The 20247-nt window shown below is 47.9% G+C and overlaps 1 protein-coding gene across 1 annotated transcript in view; it reads right to left on the bottom strand.

The window, feature by feature from the left end:
• Positions 1–148: 148 nt before the first annotated feature.
• gc2 (guanylyl cyclase 2) overlaps positions 149–20247 on the bottom strand; it is a gene marked incomplete at both ends in the record, with an annotated part of 94625 nt that continues 74526 nt past the window's right edge. Inside the window, 5 exon segments of the mRNA XM_084327698.1 lie at positions 149–239; positions 5036–5124; positions 12025–12119; positions 13308–13406; positions 14142–14316. Of these exon segments, the coding sequence (XP_084183824.1) occupies positions 149–239; positions 5036–5124; positions 12025–12119; positions 13308–13406; positions 14142–14316 (549 nt within the window).

The raw sequence follows: 20247 nt of genomic DNA, 5'->3' as shown, positions 1-20247 counted from the left end.
CTCAACACTTTGATGGACATTGTTACTCAGCTGATAGAGTTGTGCCCTTCCTGATGACTTGTCGTACAGAACTTGTAAGTCGCTTTGGATAAAAGCGTCAGCTAAATGCTAAATGTAAATGTATTTGGTAATGCAGCATAACATTACCTCAGTTTTTCTTCTTTGCTAGTCGCTGCTGCTCGGCTTTCCGCTTCTTGGACTCGTTGATCTCGGCTGTCTGCAGCGCCTGGGCCATCTGCCTGTGGGGGGGATCGAAGAGGATCAACACCACACACACACACTCTGGAGTCCTGCAACCAGTGTTGTAGTACTCGAGTCCGAGTCCTGGACTGATCTTCAGCACTCGTGACTCGACTTGGACTTGAGCACTGATGACTTGGACTTGGACTTGGACTTGAGCATTGACTGCATTCGGACTCGGAAGGTGCAGACGAGGAATCGGACCTGTTAATTGATATAATGATTTGGCATAAGATATTGATGGCAAGTGCATTTGTTTGGCTATTGTGTCACAAAGTAAATAAACTCCCTTAGAAATGGTGACCGCTGTGTCATTTATGTTTAATGTAGACCCCTTTTTATTTGTGTGGAGTGGAGTGGACTCAATCTTGATGACTTGGACTTGGACTCGGACTAGGGTAATGGGGACTCTACTCGGGCTCTTCTTTGGCGACTCAGACTTGGACTCTGACTCAAACACTGGGGACTCGAGGTTTAGTGACTCGAATACAACACTGCCTGCAACAGGTGGGGGTCTCATGGCTAAACTGAAGATAATTCGCAGATGGCAGTCGTAAAAGCCACAGTCGGGTCCATCCTAATCCTTGTGTTGTTATTGTGGTGTTCTGGATAGACTAAACTAGATGTGTTGTTGTTGTTGTTTTTACTCTGAGTTGGGCAGGTAGGTAGTTGGGCTGCTGCTTGTCATGGGTCTCATGAGTCTGCATTCAAACGCAAGAGACAAAATCTGTGTCCCAGCCTGAAAAAGTTACAGAACTTCATAGCTTATAGCCATAAAAGATTGTGTTCAAAGCGATAGCATAATGCAGTGGTGCCCAACCAGTCGATCGCGATCGACAGGTAGATCGCGGGCTGATTTCAAGTAGATCTCGATTAATAAAATTCGATTATAAAAAAGAAAAAAAGAAAAAATAATTGGCTAAATCAACTCTGCCTCTCTTTGTTAACTACAACAAGCAATGCTGTTTGTTATTTAAGATGAGGTCGGACTCGGCACTGACAGATTTGTGTTCATTATGCTGCTTTTATAAAGCCTCAAATGACGGCTTACAATATTTCATGAAAGCAAAGTGTTTTGTTTGTCTAAGATTTAAAAAGGTTTAAACTTTACAGCACTGACAAAGTTGAAAATATCATATTATATTATATACCCATTCAATATGCACATGACAGAACATATTATATGCCATATAATATGTTCTGTCATGTGCATATTGAATGGGTATTACTAATACTATTAATACTAATACTAGCCGAGAGTAGGTCACATTTTGGCTGGTAGCTCTCGGCTAGGTGGTAAATTAAAAAGTAGATCTTGGTTCAAAAAAGGTTGGGCACCCATGCTCCAATATCCACACTCTCTTTAAAGGGGCAGTTCACCCAATATATATATATATATACACACACATATAATGAAACTGCTCATAACAAGGTCTTTGGATTAGTAATGGGTCTGGAAAGAGACACTGCTTTTTTCAAATGGATCTTTGCCGCTGTGAGCGGCAGTTTTTACATCAAATGTATATACTCCCTTTTCTGGACTCTTTTTGTATCACAAACAGTACTGTATTTGCAAATCTGGTATGTCATAAATGTATAGATGTAGCAGTACTGTCTATCTGCATGTCATGTATGTCATGTATGTCATATATGTCCTGATGAATTGAAAATGGGAGACCCTGATGTAAACAAGACGAAAGTCTTTCTCTGGTCTGCATCCCCTTATCAATTGTGTGTATTGAGCTGTACTGTATTGTACCCATTCTGCAATCTGTTAATACAGTTTTCAATCAATCAATCAATCAATCAATCAATCAATCAATCAATCAATCAAGCGCCAAAAACCGAGCACCATTCAGCTCCACTGTATTGGAGTGATGGCCGACCTCACTACGGCAGATGTCTCCAAAACTGAGCAAATCTCACCCAAACTATTTGGATGGATAGATAGCACTCTCGGTAAGGGGCTAAATATGTGTTGTTGTTTCTTTGTTTTGTTTAAATTTATTTTGTGAAATTACCCCTTTAATACTATCCACTCCACCACAACAAGAAAGCACAGATAAGAGTCTCTCACTATGTTCTGCATTCAGGCTTAATACAAGGCATTGTCTTTGTCAACACACAGATTAACCCACCCAGGGGCCCCGGAGGAAACACAACCTACGGGGGCCCCAACCCCCTTTTTTAATTGATATTGTGCCTGTATTGTACATTATTCTAATTAATATTGCTGAGATTTAAATCACAAATGTATGTACACACAGACCTTTAGGGGGCCTCATGGTCTGGGACCTCAGGTATTTTAGGGGCCCTTGTGGTCGGGACCTCAGGTCCTTTAACCTCGTAAGTATCGGGCAAAATGGGGCTATTTTTCTTTTTAGATTTTGACAATTGCTAACCCAAAGTAATTAGCGATTTATTATACTTTATACGTATAGCACATGCATGAGTCTGGTCTCTTTTGAAAGGTAAGACAAGTTAGACCGCGCTCTCAATAATTTACACTGGGTGCTGCAATCCCGAAGATTTAAGTAGAAAAAAGCAGGAAGCCGGACCAGCACTCTCAGGTTTCGACAATTTTTTATCGCAGCCGAATACAACAGACATGTTTCGGAACAGGTGTTCCTTCTTCAGTGTTAATGGCTAAAACACAGACAGGAATGGCCCAGGATAGCCATGGCCCAGGATAGCCATTAACACTGAAGAAGGAACACCTGTTCCGAAACATGTCTGTTGTATTCGGCTGCGAAAAAAAATTGTCGAAACCTGAGAGTGCTGGTCCGGCTTCCTGCTTTTTTCTACTCTTTTGAAAGGTAACATTCTGAAGTTTCTTCTGAAAAATCACTTTGAGTGCTAATGAAATAGAGTAACAGAGGTTTTGAACACACTGAAGTAAAAATGTTGTGTACTCTCATTTCTGTTTAGTGGTTGCCAGATGCCTTTTTTTTTTTTTTTTTTTTTTTTTTACTTTGACCAGTCAGCTGGTTCTTTTTAGCGTTTATCGCTTTTTCTGGTCAAGCATGACCGACAGAAACAGGTTGAATAGGATATAGATCGGGGGAAAGACACTCTGAGAAAATACGGCGAGTCCGGGAGTCGAACTCGTGTACCCCAGATCCGTGACGCGCACGGTTGTCCCAGACGCCGAAATGGCGCAGAGATACGCGGTGAGCTACTGGAGCTCCCCCCAGATGCCTGTTTTTAAGTTCAAGCTGAGAGGTAGGAGCTGGAAAACATAACGGTTCTATAGCCTGAAGTCTTATGTAGTACAGGTCCAAAGTTGATAAAAACCCCACGGAAAATGAGGGTTTCACAAAGGTTTTTGTAATGTATGTACCGGTAAAAATTCTGCGTGATTATCCAAAATGGCCATCCACTTCCATTAATTTTCGCCATCAGCGGTGACTGGTCAGTTCAGGACCGTTTACAACCGGACATGTTCGCCGGATATTTAGTCTTGTAACTTGAGACCCAAAGCACTCAATAGGTTGAGTGTGGTGACAATCGAAAGGCGGCAAATTCAACTTTCAAACAATGTATTGGTTGATCAGCGAAAAATGCAGCCCGGAGCCAGCAGACGAGCGCAAAGTGCTGCGATGGGCGCACGAGTGTGTGACGGCCCGCTGTCGGGCCGTCCGATGCTTAAGAGCCCTTGTGGTCTGGGATCTCAGGTATTTTAGGGGCCCTTGTAATCTTTTTTTTTTAATCCACTTTTTCTCCTCTTTTTCAATTTTTATTTTAGCATTTTTACAGCTTTATTCTGTCCGTCAGAGAGCAGAGGAGAGGAAGAACGGGAGAAGATATGGGAGGACATGCGGCAAATCCGTCCAGGATCGGGAGACGAACCCGGGTCGACCGTGTAGGTCTGCAGTGCAGTAACGTGGCGCGCCTGGGCCCTCGTAATCTTAACCTGATGCGCCAGATGGTTTATTACACAGTACAGAACCATCTGAGAAGTCGTCGTTTGGAAAAGGGCAGGCACTTAAAAAAATACAGCTGATCACCATCTATCACAGGCAAATTTAAACCAATCAGATTAATGCACGATGTAGTAGGAGAGCGCTGAAGAGGAAGCAAGCATGTCAGTATACACATCTTTGTAAAGAAAATGTGTGCGAATACTGAAAAAAACATTTGATTCAAAGAAGGCAGCGAACGTCACACATTAACCACGGCCATAGAGTAGTTCCTCAGAGGACGCTGATTGATCCAAACCACTGTGGTTCAACCACAAGTGCATTACGTGAAGCCTGACAAGATGGATTCTAACGTGATCTTGCAAATCCAGCTGCCTCACAAGGAAATTGTGATCTGTGACCTCAGGGAATGTGCCCTGCATGCTCGGTTAGAAAGTTTGCTGTGCTTTCATTGTAAGCAAGCCGTAAGTGGACATTAAAGGCAACTGTGTAGGACTTCCTTTCAAAATACTGGATATCGCTGTCATTATTAATTGACACACTGACCATTGGCTGTAGATCCTATGAGGTACTTTCTGTTGCCATATTTACGTACATCTATTTACTTTTCATTTATAACTGACGAGTCTACATGAATAAATCACTTTGGGAACTCAAAAATGAATCCAAATGGAAGCACACACTTGATTGGAGCTACTGTTTGTAACACAATAAGTATCATCATCCATTCAAAATCGCAACTACAAATCCTTCACATGGTATTTTTAAACCACTATGTGAGTTTGGATATTGGGACAAATGAACAACAAGGACGATCCAGGACATGAAAAGATGGGCGGAAAAGAGGGGGAGAGGACAGGGACAGTCGTTCGTACTTTGACTTGACTTCTGGCGGTATAGGGAGCGGTTTGGTGAATCCCTCTTTCCCTATGAGCCAATAAGTCTCCTCCTGTGTTCCTTTACCCTGGACAGAGAGAGAGAGAGAGAGAGAGAGAGAGAGAGAGAGAGAGAGAGAGAGAGAGAGAGAGAGAGAGAGAGAGAGAGAGAGAGAGAGAAAGAGAAAGAGAAAGAGAGACGAGAGAGAACATTCATGACTGGAGAGCGGGTTTACAGGTGGATGCTGTGCCGTGGGTGTAGTGTAATTGACCTTATTCACACGGCGGGCATTTTGCTCTTGCTCACAGGGTGGAAAGGAATCCCAACCTGAGCATGGCATGAGAGCAAAATGGCCACGTGTGAATATGTGTTAGGATTAGGGGTGCTGAGAGGGTAAGAACGCAATCGCAGAGGGAAGAGATGTCGAGACAGGAGACAGAGACGAAGTAGTAGTAAATAATAACATTTATTTGCAGAGCACGGTAAACAAGGCACGTTACAAAAGAACAAAACAGACTCAACCGAGCTGGCACTGATGAACAACGAACTGTGAACACGAACATAAAAGGCAACAAAACAGAATACTATCAAACACCTACTTAGACAAGAACAACACTATAGGGTGAGGACGACGTCGACAGGAACAGAGGGAATGGAGGAGTAATGTCACCACAGAGAGAAGCAGACCGAACACACATATATACACTGACTAATTACAATTGGCCACACCTGGCCAACCCAGTCTAAAACACAGAATCACAAACAACACCTAGACACAAAAGCATTGACACCATAAACACACTAGACACAAAGGCAATGACACACACAACAACCAGACAGGGGGACGACATCAAACACAGACAGGAATGGCCCAGGATAACCAATAATTAGAAATCCACTCAATTATTTGAAACCAACATAAAATGGCTGACCGCACCATCGGGCTTAGGTCACCAGAGGGAGGTAGGGAGCCAATGTCAGGAGGAGAGAACTGTCCATTCTCATTCTCATCCCAGCCAGGGCCGGGCCTGGGAACGTAACAGTACCTCCCCCTAAACGGGGGGCTTCCAGACCCCCGAGAATAACGTTCGGACACAGGCGAGGGAGGAAGCCGGGACCCCGGAAGGGACCCAGGGAGAGGACCCGGAGACCTGGGGCTGGGAGGCTGAGCGAAAAACCCAGGAGGGGCATAGCAGCCTGGCGGGCTGAAAACAGGTGCCCAAGCCCGGAGAGGGGGGTGGGGATGGGAACCGAGGCCCGGAGAGGGGAGGCAGGGAAGGGAACAGGGAGCCGGAGAGGGGAGCCGGAGCCGGGAGCAGAGGCTTGATGAGAGGGGGCGGGGATGGGCACTGAGATCCGGAGAGGGGGGCTGGACCTGGGAACAGAGGCCCGACGAGGGGGGGTGGGAATGGGTGTCGAAACCCGGAGAGGGGAGCTGGAACGGAGGTGCGGCGGCGACGACCGTCGGAGCAGGATCCAGCGCAGACCATGGCGAAGACCACGGCAAAGACCACAGCGAAGACCACGGCAAGGACCAGGGCGCCGATCACGGCGTAGGGCTGGACCAGACGGGGAGCCAGGACCAGTCGAGGAGCCGAGATCCGGTGTAGCAGCCGGACCAGGTGTAGAGGCTGGGCAGGACGTGGAGACCGGACCGGTCTCGGCGGCGAGACGTGGCGTAGGATCCGGCGATGAGGGACCTGGAACAGTGACAGCCGGAGCTGCGCTGACCGGAACCAGGCTGGCAGCGATGCCCGGAGCTGCGCTGACCGGAACCAGACTGGCAGCGATGGCCGGATCAGCTGTGGAGGCCTTGCTAGCGATACTAGCCCCGCTTGCCCTCCGAGCCTTGCTAGGCCTTGGAGGTTGGTGAACTGCGGGGAATAGGCTAACCGTGGGGCCTGAAAGAGCTGTAGGGATTAGGCTAGCAGTGGGGACTGTGCTAGCTGGGGAAGCCTGGCTAGCTACTGGAGTGAAGGTAACGGGCGGGGCTGTGCTAGCTGGGGATGCCTGGTTAGCTATAGGAGTGATGCTAATGAGCGGAGCTGCGCTAGCTGGAGACGCCTGATTAGCTATAGTAGCGATGCTAACGGGCGGGGCTGTGCTAGCTGGGGACGCCTGGTCAGCTATAGGAGCGATGCTAACGGGCGGAACTGTGCTAGCTGGGGAAGCCTGGCTAGCTACTGGAGTGCAGCTAACGGGCGGGGCTGTGCTAGCTGGGGACGCCTGGTAAGCTATAGGAGCAACGCTAACGGGCGGAGCTGTGCTAGCTGGGGACGCCTGGTTAGCTATAGGAACGATGCTAACGGGCAGAGCTGTGCTAGCTGGGGACTCCTGGTTAGCTATAGGAGCAATGCTAACGAGCGGAGCTGTGCTAGCTGGGGACTCCTGGTTAGCTATCGGAGCAATGCTAACGGACGGAGCTGTGCTAGCTGGAGACGTCTGGTTAGCTATAGGAGCTAAGCTAACGGACCGGGCTGTGCCAGCTAAAGACCTCTGGTCAGCGATGGACACTTGAGCAGCCTCAATGGCGGTAAGGGGCTCTAGGATACAAGATACAAGATACTTTAATGCCACACAACGATGGTTGGTGGTAATTGATTTCGGTACAGATGTTGAGCACTGGTTATATCAAACATGAAACAGACATCAAACATCAAAAACGTCAAAACATATATACATATAGGACAGTCACGGTAACAGTGTCGGTCGGTGACAGATGCTTGCCCATTTGTGCAAAGGGGGCGGCCAGAGTGTTCAGTGTTCGGACTGCTGTGGGGAAAAACTGTTTGTGAAACGTGTGTGTCTGGTTAGGATGGACCTGTAGCGACCTGAGGGCATGTGCTGGAATAAGGGTGTGCTGGGTGAGAGGGGTCGTTGACTATTTAACAGAGCGGGTGACTGTGCGTGAGGTGTAGATGGAGTCCAGAGAGGGGAGGGGACAGCCATTATTTGGAGGCTGTCTTGATGATGCGTTGGAGTTTGTGTTTAGTGAGTTTGTCCGTGGAACCGTACCAGACTGTGATGGATGAGGTGAGGATACTTTGAATTATGGCAGTGTAAAATTGGACCAGCAGGTGTTGTTGGACTCTGGGTGCTGCTGGGCCTTTTTGATGATGGCAGTGGTGTTAATGTCCCATTTGAGTTTGTTGCTGATGTGGGTGCCGAGGAACTTGATGAATCAGTTAGGGTTATGGGTTGGTCTGCGATGGTTATGGGAGTATGGGTGTTTTTTTTGAAGTCCTGAAGTCTATGGCAATTTCCATGGTTTTGGAGGGGTTGAGCAGGAGGTTTGTTGGATGCACACCACTTCACTGCTCTGTCCACCTCCTGCCGGTAAATGGACTCGTCGTTGTTGGAGATGAGGCCCAGGATGGTGGTGTCGTCGGCATACTTGAAGGCCTTGACTGAGCTGTCCAGGGGGGTGAACTGGTGGTGTAGAGGGAGAAGAGCCAAGGGGAAAGGACGCAGCCCTGGGGGGCCCCAGTGCTGAGGGTCAGAGGGCGGGATGATTTGTTGTTTACTTTGACTGTTTGGGTTCTATTGGTGAGGAAATTGAGGATCCAGTGGTTGATGGTGGGGTTGATGTCCTGTAGCTTATGGAACAGATTATTGGGGGAGATGTTGTTAAAAGCTGAGCTGAAGTCAATAAACAGAGTACGGGTGTTGGGGTTTCCAGGTGCTGTAGAGTGTGGTGGAGAGCCAGGTTGGTGGCGTCCTCTACTGACCTGTTGGTCCGGTATGCAAACTGGTGTGGTCATGTGGGGTTCTGTGGCAGTTTCAGGTAGTCCCGGACCAGATGTTCAAATGATTTTTATTGCTACTGATGTAAGGGCTATAGGTCTGTAGTCATTGAGACAGGTTATTTTGGTGGTTTTGGGACTGGGATGATGGTGGATTGCTTAAAGGGGAACTATTTTACTATTCCTAGCACTATTTGGGCAACTTTAAACAATTCCTGTCAGTCTATTGAAGACATCTGTACGTTTAAAAAAAAAAATGCATTGGTTTATATTCTAATCAAGTACTCAACCCATCATTTTTCAGCCACAAGAAATCAGGCTGTTATGGCCTGCTCCGCCCATAAGCACTTTGAGTGACAGTCAGTCGAGAGAGAGAGAGGAGAGAGAGGGGTGTAGACAGACAGACAGACAGACACCCTATGTCTATACGTTGTGTTAGTTTGCTGCTGCTATGAGAGAGAGAGAGAGAGAGAGAGAGAGAGAGAGAGAGAGAGAGAGAGAGACAGACAGACAGACAGACAGACAGACAGACAGACAGACAGACAGACAGACAGACAGACAGACAGACACCTATGTCTATACGTTGTGTTAGTTGCTGCTGCTAGAGAGAGAGAGAGAGAGGAGAGAGAGAGAGAGAGAGAGAGAGAGAGAGAGAGAGAGAGAGAGAGAGAGAGAGAGAGAGAGAGAGAGAGAGAGAGAGAGAGAGAGAGAGAGAGAGAGAGAGAGAGAGAGAGAGAGAGAAAAAAAAAGTGTAAACACTCTGCGTGTCCTCCCGGGAGAGGGAGCCGGGAGGACACGCAGAGTGTTTACTTCTCTCTCTCTCGGTTCGGGAGCATGAGCTGTCTGTGGCGCAGCGCGGTGGTGGACTTGAGCCGGGAGGACACGCAGAGTGTTTACAGTTCTCTCTCTCTCGGTTCGGGAGCATGAGCTGTAGCGCAGCACGGTGGTGGACTTCACTTCCTCGAGGGAGAGGGAGACGCAGAGCGTTTACAGTTCTCTGCTTCTCTCGCTCGGCGGGCAGCTAGAGGGGGCGGGTGTTATTATGCAAATGCACCATATGAGTCCCATATAGGCACATTTTCAGATGACTCACTTGAGGGAGGGACATTATTGTGAGGGAGAATTGGAAGAATGCGCCAAATCGAGAATTAGAGACATAGATTCTATTACTATAAGTCCACATAGCTAGAAAATAACGCTAAACACAGGAAAAGGTCATTTATAAGATAGTTCCCCTTTAAAGCACTGAGGGACTGAACAGAGTTGTAGGGATGTGTTGTATATGTCAGGGAAGCAGGGGCCAGTTGGTCTGCACAGCTCTCACTTGTCCTCGTGAATGATGAAGGGGGGGGGGGGGGGGGGGGGGGAACGGGGGGGAGTGGGGGAACGGGGGTGATGAGGCCTGTTTGTCGAACCGGGCATAGAAGTGGTTGCGCTTGTCAGGGGGGTCATCATCTGTAGGTGGGGGGGGGGGGGGGGGGGGGGGTTTGTAGTTTGTTATTTCCTGTAGGGTTTTCCAGACTGCTCTGGGATTGTTGGCAGCGAATTGATCTTCCAGTTTTTTTGCACCGTGAACCTGACACTCTTCGGCGGGCTAGCTGTATTAGCCCTCGACCTACACTCCTCCATGAGAGCAGAGACCTGGTCGGCTATGTTCCGCATCGCTGGCTCGTCTTTCAGGCTCTCCATGGCGACCCGATCGATCATCCGGAACCAGAACACCCACTTGGCCGGTGAGTAATTATGTATGTCACCGTCCATCAGGCTCCGGATGATCCTCATGGTACCTGCCACACCTTCTGCTGCGTTCTTTGGTGGTGGTGACATTCTGTTAGGATTAGGGGTGCTGAGAGGGTGAGAACGCAATCGCAGAGGGAAGAGATGTCGAGACAGGAGACAGAGACGAAGTAGTAGTAAATAATAAAATGTATTTGCATAGCACGGTAAACAAGGCACGTTACAAAAGAACAAAACAGACTCAGCCGAGCTGGCACTGATGAACAACGAACTGTGAACACGAACATAAAAGGCAACAAAACAGAATACTATCAAACACCTACTTAGACAAAAACAACACTATAGGGTGAGGACGACGTCGACAGTTACAGAGGGAACGGAGGAGTAATGTCACCACACAGAGAAGCAGACCGAACACACATATATACACTGACTAATTACAATTGGCCACACCTGGCCAACCCAGTCTAAAACACAGAATCACAAACAACACCTAGACACAAAAGCATTGACACCATAAACACAACTAGACACAAAGGCAATGACACACACAACAACCAGACAGGGGGACGACATCAAACACAGACAGGAATGGCCCAGGATAACAAATAATTAGAAATCCACTCAATTATTTGAAACCAACATAAAATGGCTGACCGCACCATCGGGTTTAGGTCACCAGAGGGAGGTAGGGAGCCAATGTCAGGAGGAGAGAACTGTCCACTGTCATTCTCATGCCTGGCCCAGCTAGGGCCGGGCCTGGGAACGTAACAAATATGGTTAATGGAGTCTGAGAATTCTGTTAAACTCACTCCTCTGGTACAAACCCTGCCCTGCCTTCCACATGATCAAGAGCGTGTTTTAGATTAGTCTCAATCAGCAGTGCTGCTGTGCGTTTCAAGACATTATTTAAGACATTCAGAGTGAATTATTCCTTATGTATGAAGAAATATGGTCTGTTGACATAGGTATAAACCAAAATTAATAACCTATAATCTCATTAGAAATAACTATATTTCAGAACCATATGTTTTATTAGCAGTGCACTTTATGCTTTCATATATTTTAATGAAATCTATTCAAATCTTTCCGGGAGGTTTTAATATGAATTCTCTGTTCATTTTATGTATGCCTGTCTATAATTATGTCAATTCTATGCTAATGTCTATTTTGTGTCTACGTCACTGCTGTGAAGCACTTTGGGCTGCAATTCTTGTGTGAAAGGTGCTATACAAATAAAGTTTATTATTATTATTATATTTATAATTATTATATGTAGTGCAAAATCTATTTTTATGTTGTACTATGTGTACTACTGTATGTAGTGTCTTGTTAAGTACATGCGGGCAGGGTCATGACAATATAATAATAAATCTAAATCAAATCAAAGGGCTCAAGGTTCAAGACAAGGTAGAGGCTTCGCCCCGAGAGTCTTTGTTAGCATAAATGACACCTGCCACATTTGCATCTCTCAGAGTGCCTTTCCGGTTTCTGGTAGTACGCCCTACCTTGAGGTCGGTCTTCCCTCTCAGCTGGACCTTGTACCCCATTTTCAGAGCCAGTAGGATCTTCACTGTGCTGTTGTGGACATGGATCCGGTAGGCTGCAAGAAGAGCCAAATCAAAGCAGAAGCAGTTTGACTTTCAGCCTTTTTCACTCATAAGGAAGTTAGACGTCAGTCCTGTATGTCCCTGTACTCTGTAACAGCGTCAATGAGTTTAGTGTCATATTCTAAGGCAAATTTATTGTATATCCTGTTAACCTGCGATGAGTCTCCTGGCCATTTTCGTTTTCGTTTTTGAGGACAACATACTTTATACTTATAGCACATGCATGAGCCTGGTCTCTCTTGAAAGATGACATTCTGAAGTTTCTGATTCCAGAATAAAAATTCACTTTTAGTGTTAATGTAATAGAGTAACATAGGTCTGAACTTGAGTTGTAAAAAAACGTGTTAGTAGTTAGTAGTTAGTAGTCCATAGGTAGTATTTCCCCAGAAGTTGGAATGGCTTACAAATCCAGATGGAGCCATATGTAGTACATATCTAAATTTCATAAAGATCCATTCAGAAATGAGTGATTAGGAGTGATTTTGGTAAACTGTGTACAAAGAAAAACTCAGTTTTCTCATAGACTTCAATTCATTTGGCTTTCTGTTAAAGAATTTAGTTGTTCACCTAGATCCCTGATTCACACATCCCCACATGGGGTATCATTGGAAGCCACACTCATTGGCTACAATGATCCACAATCATTTTCGAGATCGGATCTAGATTGACGGAACTACTGCAGCCTGAGTCCGGAGTGGTATTTTGCGCAATACCGTGTACAAGCCTCAAATACCGGCATGTAACTCGAGAACCGCTGAACGGATTTTGTCGGATTTTGTCGCTATCAACAGGCAACAAATAAGCCTTCAATTCGATATATATATATATATTGTATTACAAAATATGCACACCCGAGACACTAGGGGTCGCCAAAGTGCCGGTTGTAAAAAGTCCGAAAAACTTCCCATATGTGGGACGTTGCAGCTTAAGAGGATATATATAATCAAATTAAATAAATATGAATAAATAAACAATTAAATGTTTCTGATTCTGATCTCTATAATGGAGAAATATGGAATATATATATACATTCTTGCAGTGAATCTAAGTCTTGAAGTCCAAGTCGACATTTTAAAGCGAATGGATGGGATTGATACTGGCTATAAACTGATACATATAGTTGTTGTAATCAGTACCAGAGGTGAGAAAGAGTTACTGTACACTCTCTTTCAGTAACTTACGCATCCCTGATGATTCCATACGAGAGGCAGTGTTGACTGTATCACCAAATAAACAATACCGTGGCATAGTGAGACCCACCACTCCTGCTACACACGGACCTGCAATATAAATACACACACACACACACACACACACACACACACACACACACACACACACACACACACACACACACACACACACACACACACACACACACACTTATAACTGTATGTCATCTATTAAATACATTTCAACAGCCAAGGAAGAGTATAAATGGTAAATGGTGCATTTATATAACGCTTTTATCCAAAGCGCTTTACAATTTGTTCCTCACATTCACACACACATTCACACACCGATGGAGGAGGCAACCATGCAAGGTGCCAACCTGCTCATCAGGAGCAGTTAGGGGTTAAGTGTCTTGCTCAAAGACACTTTGACACGCTCCCAGAGAGGAGCGGTAATCGAACCGGGAACCTCCGGATTACCAGACGACCGCTCTACCTCCCGAGCCACTGTCTTCCCCTGTGTGTGTGCTTGCAGACATATGCTTGTTCTGGTATACGTGTGTGTGTGTGTGTGTGTGTGTGTGTGTGTGTGTGTGTGTGTGTGTGTGTGTGTGTGTGTGTGTGTGTGTGTGTGTGTGTGTGTGTGTGTGTGTGTGTGTGTGTGTGTGTGTGTGTGTGTGTGTGTGTGTGTGTGTGTGAGAAAGAGAATGTACATGTGTGTGTGTGTGTGTATGGCAGACATAAGTATGTATCCCATTGCATGTTTGTGAATGTGTGCATTTGTGTGTGTGTGTATGTGTGTGTGCACGTGTGTGCTTGTGCTGGTGCGTGTGTGTGTCTCACCTGTGTGTATTCCTATGCGTATCCTCACAGGCACGTCTGGCATGTGCTTCATCTTGAAGCTCCCTACAGCACTCAGTATGTCCAGAGCCATGTTGGATATCGCTGCTGCATGACGGTCCCCGTTAGGCACAGGGAGGCCGGACGCCACCATGTACGCATCGCCAATAGTCTCCACCTACAGTGGAATAGAATAGAATAGAATAGAATGGCATAAAATAGAATAGAATAGAATAGAATAGACCACAACCAAAACTGACTCAAATTGGCACAGGCAGATAATGATGCCTTGTAGACCAGAATATAATTGAGTAGAACCTAATAGATCTATACTGGATAACGAAGATTATCCTATAACCCTAGTTATATGAATTATGGCGAGCGCTCTGCTCTATTGGAACTGTCCCTTTAATTATATGCTATCATGAAAACTTTCAACCACATGTACGCTCCTCACCTGCCTGGCCACGTCCACATCCGCTCATACATAAGCGGGGCCATGGCCATACTACCAGCTCCTTCCCCAGTCTTTCACCGCCGAAACGGAAGACCGTGGGGTCAGAGCAGAGCGCTCGCCATAATTCATATAACTAGGGTTATAGGATAACCTTTGTTATATTTCATATGGCTTTACGCTCTGCTCTATTGGAACACAAGAGTGGAGCAGAGCGGAAAGCTCGACTGAGGTCCCCTACCCGCTGAGGTCCCCTACAACCATCAGAATCCAGGGAGGATCCGGCTGTCACAGCCCCCAACATCGCGGGGTCGGGGTAAAAAAAAACCAACCCCATGGCAAGGCTGTAGCAGCGGGGCGCGGAGGAGGTCATATCCCGGGGGCTAGGACCCCCTGAAAAAAGGGGCCTGGTGACGTCAACGAGGCCACGGCATCGAGACCCCACCAGACGGTCACTGGTGACACCACCCCTCACATCGCCAGCGTATCGGACAGGGCCTAAAATAGGTGAAGGCCCTTTTCCCCGTGGCACGCCGCTCCAAAGCGCTCCCAAGGAGGCTTCACCCCCACAACGCCGTGGGGCCAGCTGGCGCGCCGGGGAGACAACCCTCAAAGGAGGTTGATCCCTCAATCCAGGTCGACAGGTCTTAAGAGCAGAACTCGACCTGCGCCCGGAGCACTGCGGACTAGACAGGTGCCTAAGGGGCCTACTGTAAGAACAGTATCCTGGCGGAAAGGGTGTTCGGTATGCCGTGCACCATGTCACAATCTCATGGGGCCACGAACCTCGCAGAGTCAGAGTTAGCCAACTCCACCAGCGAACAGATTCCACCACGAACCCTGACCCTGCCAATTTATTAATCCTGCAGGGTCGAGGTTCAGAGAAAGAGTTTGACACAATTGGCAGACGTCATGAAAGATGCGAGGGCATACTCTCGGGCAGCCGGGGTCAGACCCGGGCTCAACCTGAGAGTCGACTCTGCTACCAACACACCGGAGAGACAACCACCCCCCTATGTTTATTAACAGAGAGAGGTCGCTCCCTTAACCAACTAAGAAACCCCGGAAACTCAACTGTGCATATACACAGTCTATACAATGCAGTTCAAGCGTTTCAGGTTTAAAAAAGGGTTAACCCAGGCCAACAAGTCAATGAGGGGGAGGCCCGACCTGGGCCTGGAGGACCGGGACTTACACAGGGATGCATAGAGGAGTTGACAGAAACAGCCTCCCCGACAGCCCCCTCCCATCCCCGGCTCAGCAGGGAGGGAGGGGTGAAATGAATGGAGAAGGACCACCCACCTAACATTGTGCAAAAAAGTACAGTATGGACCAATGCACACCACTGTTGAGGGCAACTCGTAGTGGCATCTATATGACACACACATTCATGACATCAACTCCTGTGACGTCCGGTCCGCCCTGGCATTTTCCCCCCCGGAAAAGCTCAGGATCCTTCGGGGTACCAGGAACTTGTCTGCGCCCCGGCGGACAATGGGTTAAACTGATCTGGTCCGGCGCGACCAGGACAAGTCCTGTGCCCTTGTCACGCCGCCGTCCCCAGTCCTAAGAGGGGGGTAGTTACGCGTGTGGATCCAAAACATCACAGAGGGTGCCACCAAGCCGGTCAGTACGCGAACGCACCGCTCCCGGTGGCCCACCTAACGGTCGTGAAACCCCCCTGCCAATGTTTGATCTACTCCGTCATCTCCCCCTGGAGATGCACGCGAGTCCTCGAGTCTAACCTAGTGCATTGGCGCGCGGTAGAGAATAAAATCTCCTTCCCAGCCGACCGCATAAAAAAACGCAGTTTTTGTGATGTTGGTCAACCAAGGCGCGCCGGTCCCAAAAAGCGGATTCAATCATTGAAAAACACCCTGGGCCAGCGTTGATCGGTCTCGTAAGACCACACCCTGATTTCATAAAACAGCATGTATGCTCGTAAAGAACCCGATAACAGTGACGGTGAATTTCTAACAAGAAAGAACCCCACAATGTTTCCCCTTGCTGTCTGGGACGAGCAGCAGGAAGCCGGTCTACAAAAGACACAGACACGGGTCCTCACACGACGAGCCTGGGAATAACAACCGCGTCAATTCTGCTCTTTATGTAAGAGGGGAAGACAGCGGTTTTCCCAGAGAGACCTCACTGTGAGTAAAACAATTGAAAAAGGTTCATGTAACACATTGGACTAAGTACAAAACGGCCCAATATACACTACTGTTAGAGAGCAGAGCAGAAGGACCAATAGTCTCGACTGCTCGCCTGAGGAGAAGGCTCCTCTGAGGAGGCTCTCTCACTGAGAGGGAGGCTCTGAAACTCTCTGAGGAGGAGGCTCTGAAACTCTCTGAGGAGACTCTGAAACTCCCTGAGGAGGAGGCTCTGAAACTCTCTATGGAGGAGGCTCTGAAACTCTCTGAGGAGGAGGCTCTGACACCCTCTGAGGAGGCTCTGAAACTCCCTGAGGAGGCTCTGAAAACTCAAAACGGCCCAATATACACTACTGGCTGGGAGCAAAGCAGAAGAACCAGTAGTCTCGACTGCATTGCATCCCTTCCTTTACAATGACAGCGGCCTGTAGCACAGGCCCTGTAATTCACGGACATGTCTCTTGGCCAATTAGAAAACGTGCCTGTGACGTCTTCAAATGGTCGGGGGAATCCCGTATCCCACTTACTAATTTGGTGTGGGAAACAGGGAAATCCCCCCCGTGACGAGAGAGAGAAAACACCCTCATCAGGGGAACTGATAGGTAGAAAGGCACAACCTCCCGGCCAAACAGTTACGTAAAGGATATAACTATATCCGGGGGGGTTTATTCTGTCCACCCCCCTCAACACCTCACCCCTGATACGACGCCATAAAAAAGCAGAGCCGTGACACCAGTTGCATAGCGCTCTACATGAAAGCACATACTTACATCAGCTTTATATCATGCATGCCAGCCACAGCCGATAACCTCGTTTGTGTAAAAAACAGGTTTTATTTCACGGCTCTGGCTTATGTGTGAAAAACTTGCCACCCGCTATTTTTATCATTACCCTTAAGCAAAGAAAAAATATCAGACTAAAGAGAGGGACTCAAAAGGTCCTTGGTCCATATGCCACATATGTGCTCTCCCAACCCCCATCCATTCCAAATACTGAATCGAGAACCTCATCCATCACTCTGTCATCTTTCTCTCCCATTACAGAAGCCGAGACCCTGACACTGGTAACGTCGAACCGTCCGACTACATGCCAGCTGGACCAGCTACCCTCCCCACTCCTCCAGACCATAGCACCGGACATCCTCCCATTCCTAACTGCAACCATCAACTCCTCACTCAACTCGGGGGTGGTCCCCACCTCCCTAAAACAAGCCAGAGTCATGCCGCTCATAAAAAAACCAACCCTGAACCCCACCGTCATAGGCAACTATCGTCCTGTCTCTCTTCTCTCCTTTCTTTCTAAAACACTTGAACGTGCTGTATCCAACCAACTTACTGCTTATCTCTTACAGAATGACCTCCTAGACCCTAATCAGTCTGGCTTCCGGACTGGCCACTCCACAGAAACGGCCCTCATTGCGGTCACAGAGGCACTTCACAGCAAAAGCGAAAGGCCTCTCCTCTGTCCTGATTCTCCTAGATCTATCTGCAGCCTTCGACACAGTTAACCATCAGATCCTCCTCGCGGCCCTAGCAGGAATGGGAGTGGCTGGCTCTGCGCTGACATGGCTGACATGGCTGACATCATACCTCAATGACCGCTCCTACCAAGTGTCATGGAGAGGGACCCTGTCGGCCACCCGCCCCCTGCGGACGGGTGTCCCCCAGGGCTCGTTCCTAGGACCCCTTCTCTTTTCCCTCTACACTAAATCACTGGGTAACATTATCACGTCTCATGGCTTCTCGTATCATTGTTATGCCGATGATACTCAACTCTTCCTCTCCTTCCCTCCCTCAGATATCCACGTCTCTGAGCGGATCTCGGCCTGTCTGTCCACAATCTCCGCCTGGATGACGACCAACCACCTCAAACTGAACCTAAGCAAAACAGAATTGCTCCACCTGCCGGCCAAATCCTCCCCCCTGTCCGACCTTTCCATCACAGTCGAGAATGCAGTTGTGACCGTGTCCCCGACCGCCAAGAACCTTGGTGTTGTCCTCGATGACCAGTTGAACTTCTCTGCTCACATTGCAGCGACAACCAGAACCTGCAGATTCCTCCTGAGCAACGTCAGAAGGATCCGCCCCTTCCTGACAAAAGAAGCCACCCAACTCCGTGTCCAATCAACAGTCATCTCCCGCCTCGACTACTGCAACGCACTGCTTGCTGGCCTCCCGGCCACTGCCACCAAGCCTCTTCAATTCATTCAGAACGCAGCGGCCCGCCTGATCTCAAACGTACCAAAGTCGGCCCATGTCACCCCACTTCTTAGGGACCTGCACTGGCTCCCCATTGCTGCACGAATCCGCTTCAAGGCCCTCGACCTAGCATACCGTGCGGCAAAGGGAACCGCTCCCGCCTACCTCCGGTCAATGGTCTCTAACTACACACCCTCAAGACCCCTACGCTCTGCATCTTCTGGCCGCCTCAGACCTACTCCTATCCAAGCTCCGGGAGGGTCATCAAAGAGAAGTCGCCTATTCTCAGTCCTTGCCCCACAATGGTGGAATGAACTACCCACCCCAGTTAGGACAGCCAAAACCTGTCCAATCTTTCGCTGTCGACTAAAGACGCACTTCTTCAACCAGTATCTGAAAGGAAAAAAAAAAAGAAAAAAAAAGATATATATCTACCCCTAACTAACCTTACTGTTATGCACTTGTCCTAATAAACTAACCTACACTGTAGCACGCAACACTCTGATGAACATTGTTACTCAGCTGATAGAGTTGTACCCTTCCTGATGACTTGTCGTACAAAACTTGTAAGTCGCTTTGGATAAAAGCGTCAGCTAAATGACAAAATGTAAATGTAAATGTAATGTACAACTCTGTAAGCTAACACCCATACCAGTTGTGGACTCAATGCTACATTTACCTAAACATATTACATGAAACACACACAACTCTCATCATACAATAAAACCCCAAGTTCACTTTTACTCATGTAAGAAAGAACACTGTCTTAAGTAGAGAGAAGGACATAAGTCCTTGGCCAAGTGCTAGAACTACAGGCCTTGCTAAGTTATACACAATAGCAACCAACGCAAATTTTCAGAGAAAACTGCACAAACTCCAAGCAAGAAGTAAACACACGTTTTGTTAAACAAAAAACATTGTTATTAACCAAAAACATTTGGGGGGGGGGGGGGGGGGTGGGAGGGAGAGTGGGGCATAGCGTAACGTGTCCTACCTGACCCCCGGACACAGGATGAATGGCCGCAACAAATGGCTGGTCCACCACGTTGACGAGGCCTCTTGCTGGCGGGGCCAGAAGTGGCGATGGCTGGAGTCTCGCTCCGGCGTTTCGCCCACATCCTGCGGCCGCCCGTGTTGCAGGCTGACGACATCTTCTGCCAGAGATGACGCCGAGTGTTCAGGGCCCGCTACCTCCCCACGGCTAACGGCAACGGTTAGCACAAGCTAACAGCTAACTCCAGGCTGACGGTTAGCACCAAGCTAACGGCTAGCCTTCACAGGCCCACCGTCGGCTCCGACCAACGGCC

The sequence above is a fragment of the Notolepis coatsorum genome (genome assembly GCF_963971535.1).
Source record: "Notolepis coatsorum genome assembly, chromosome: 13".
Lineage (NCBI taxonomy): Eukaryota > Metazoa > Chordata > Actinopteri > Aulopiformes > Paralepididae > Notolepis > Notolepis coatsorum.
Note: the sequence above shows the minus strand (reverse complement) of the source record. Positions and strands in the feature narration are given on the sequence as shown.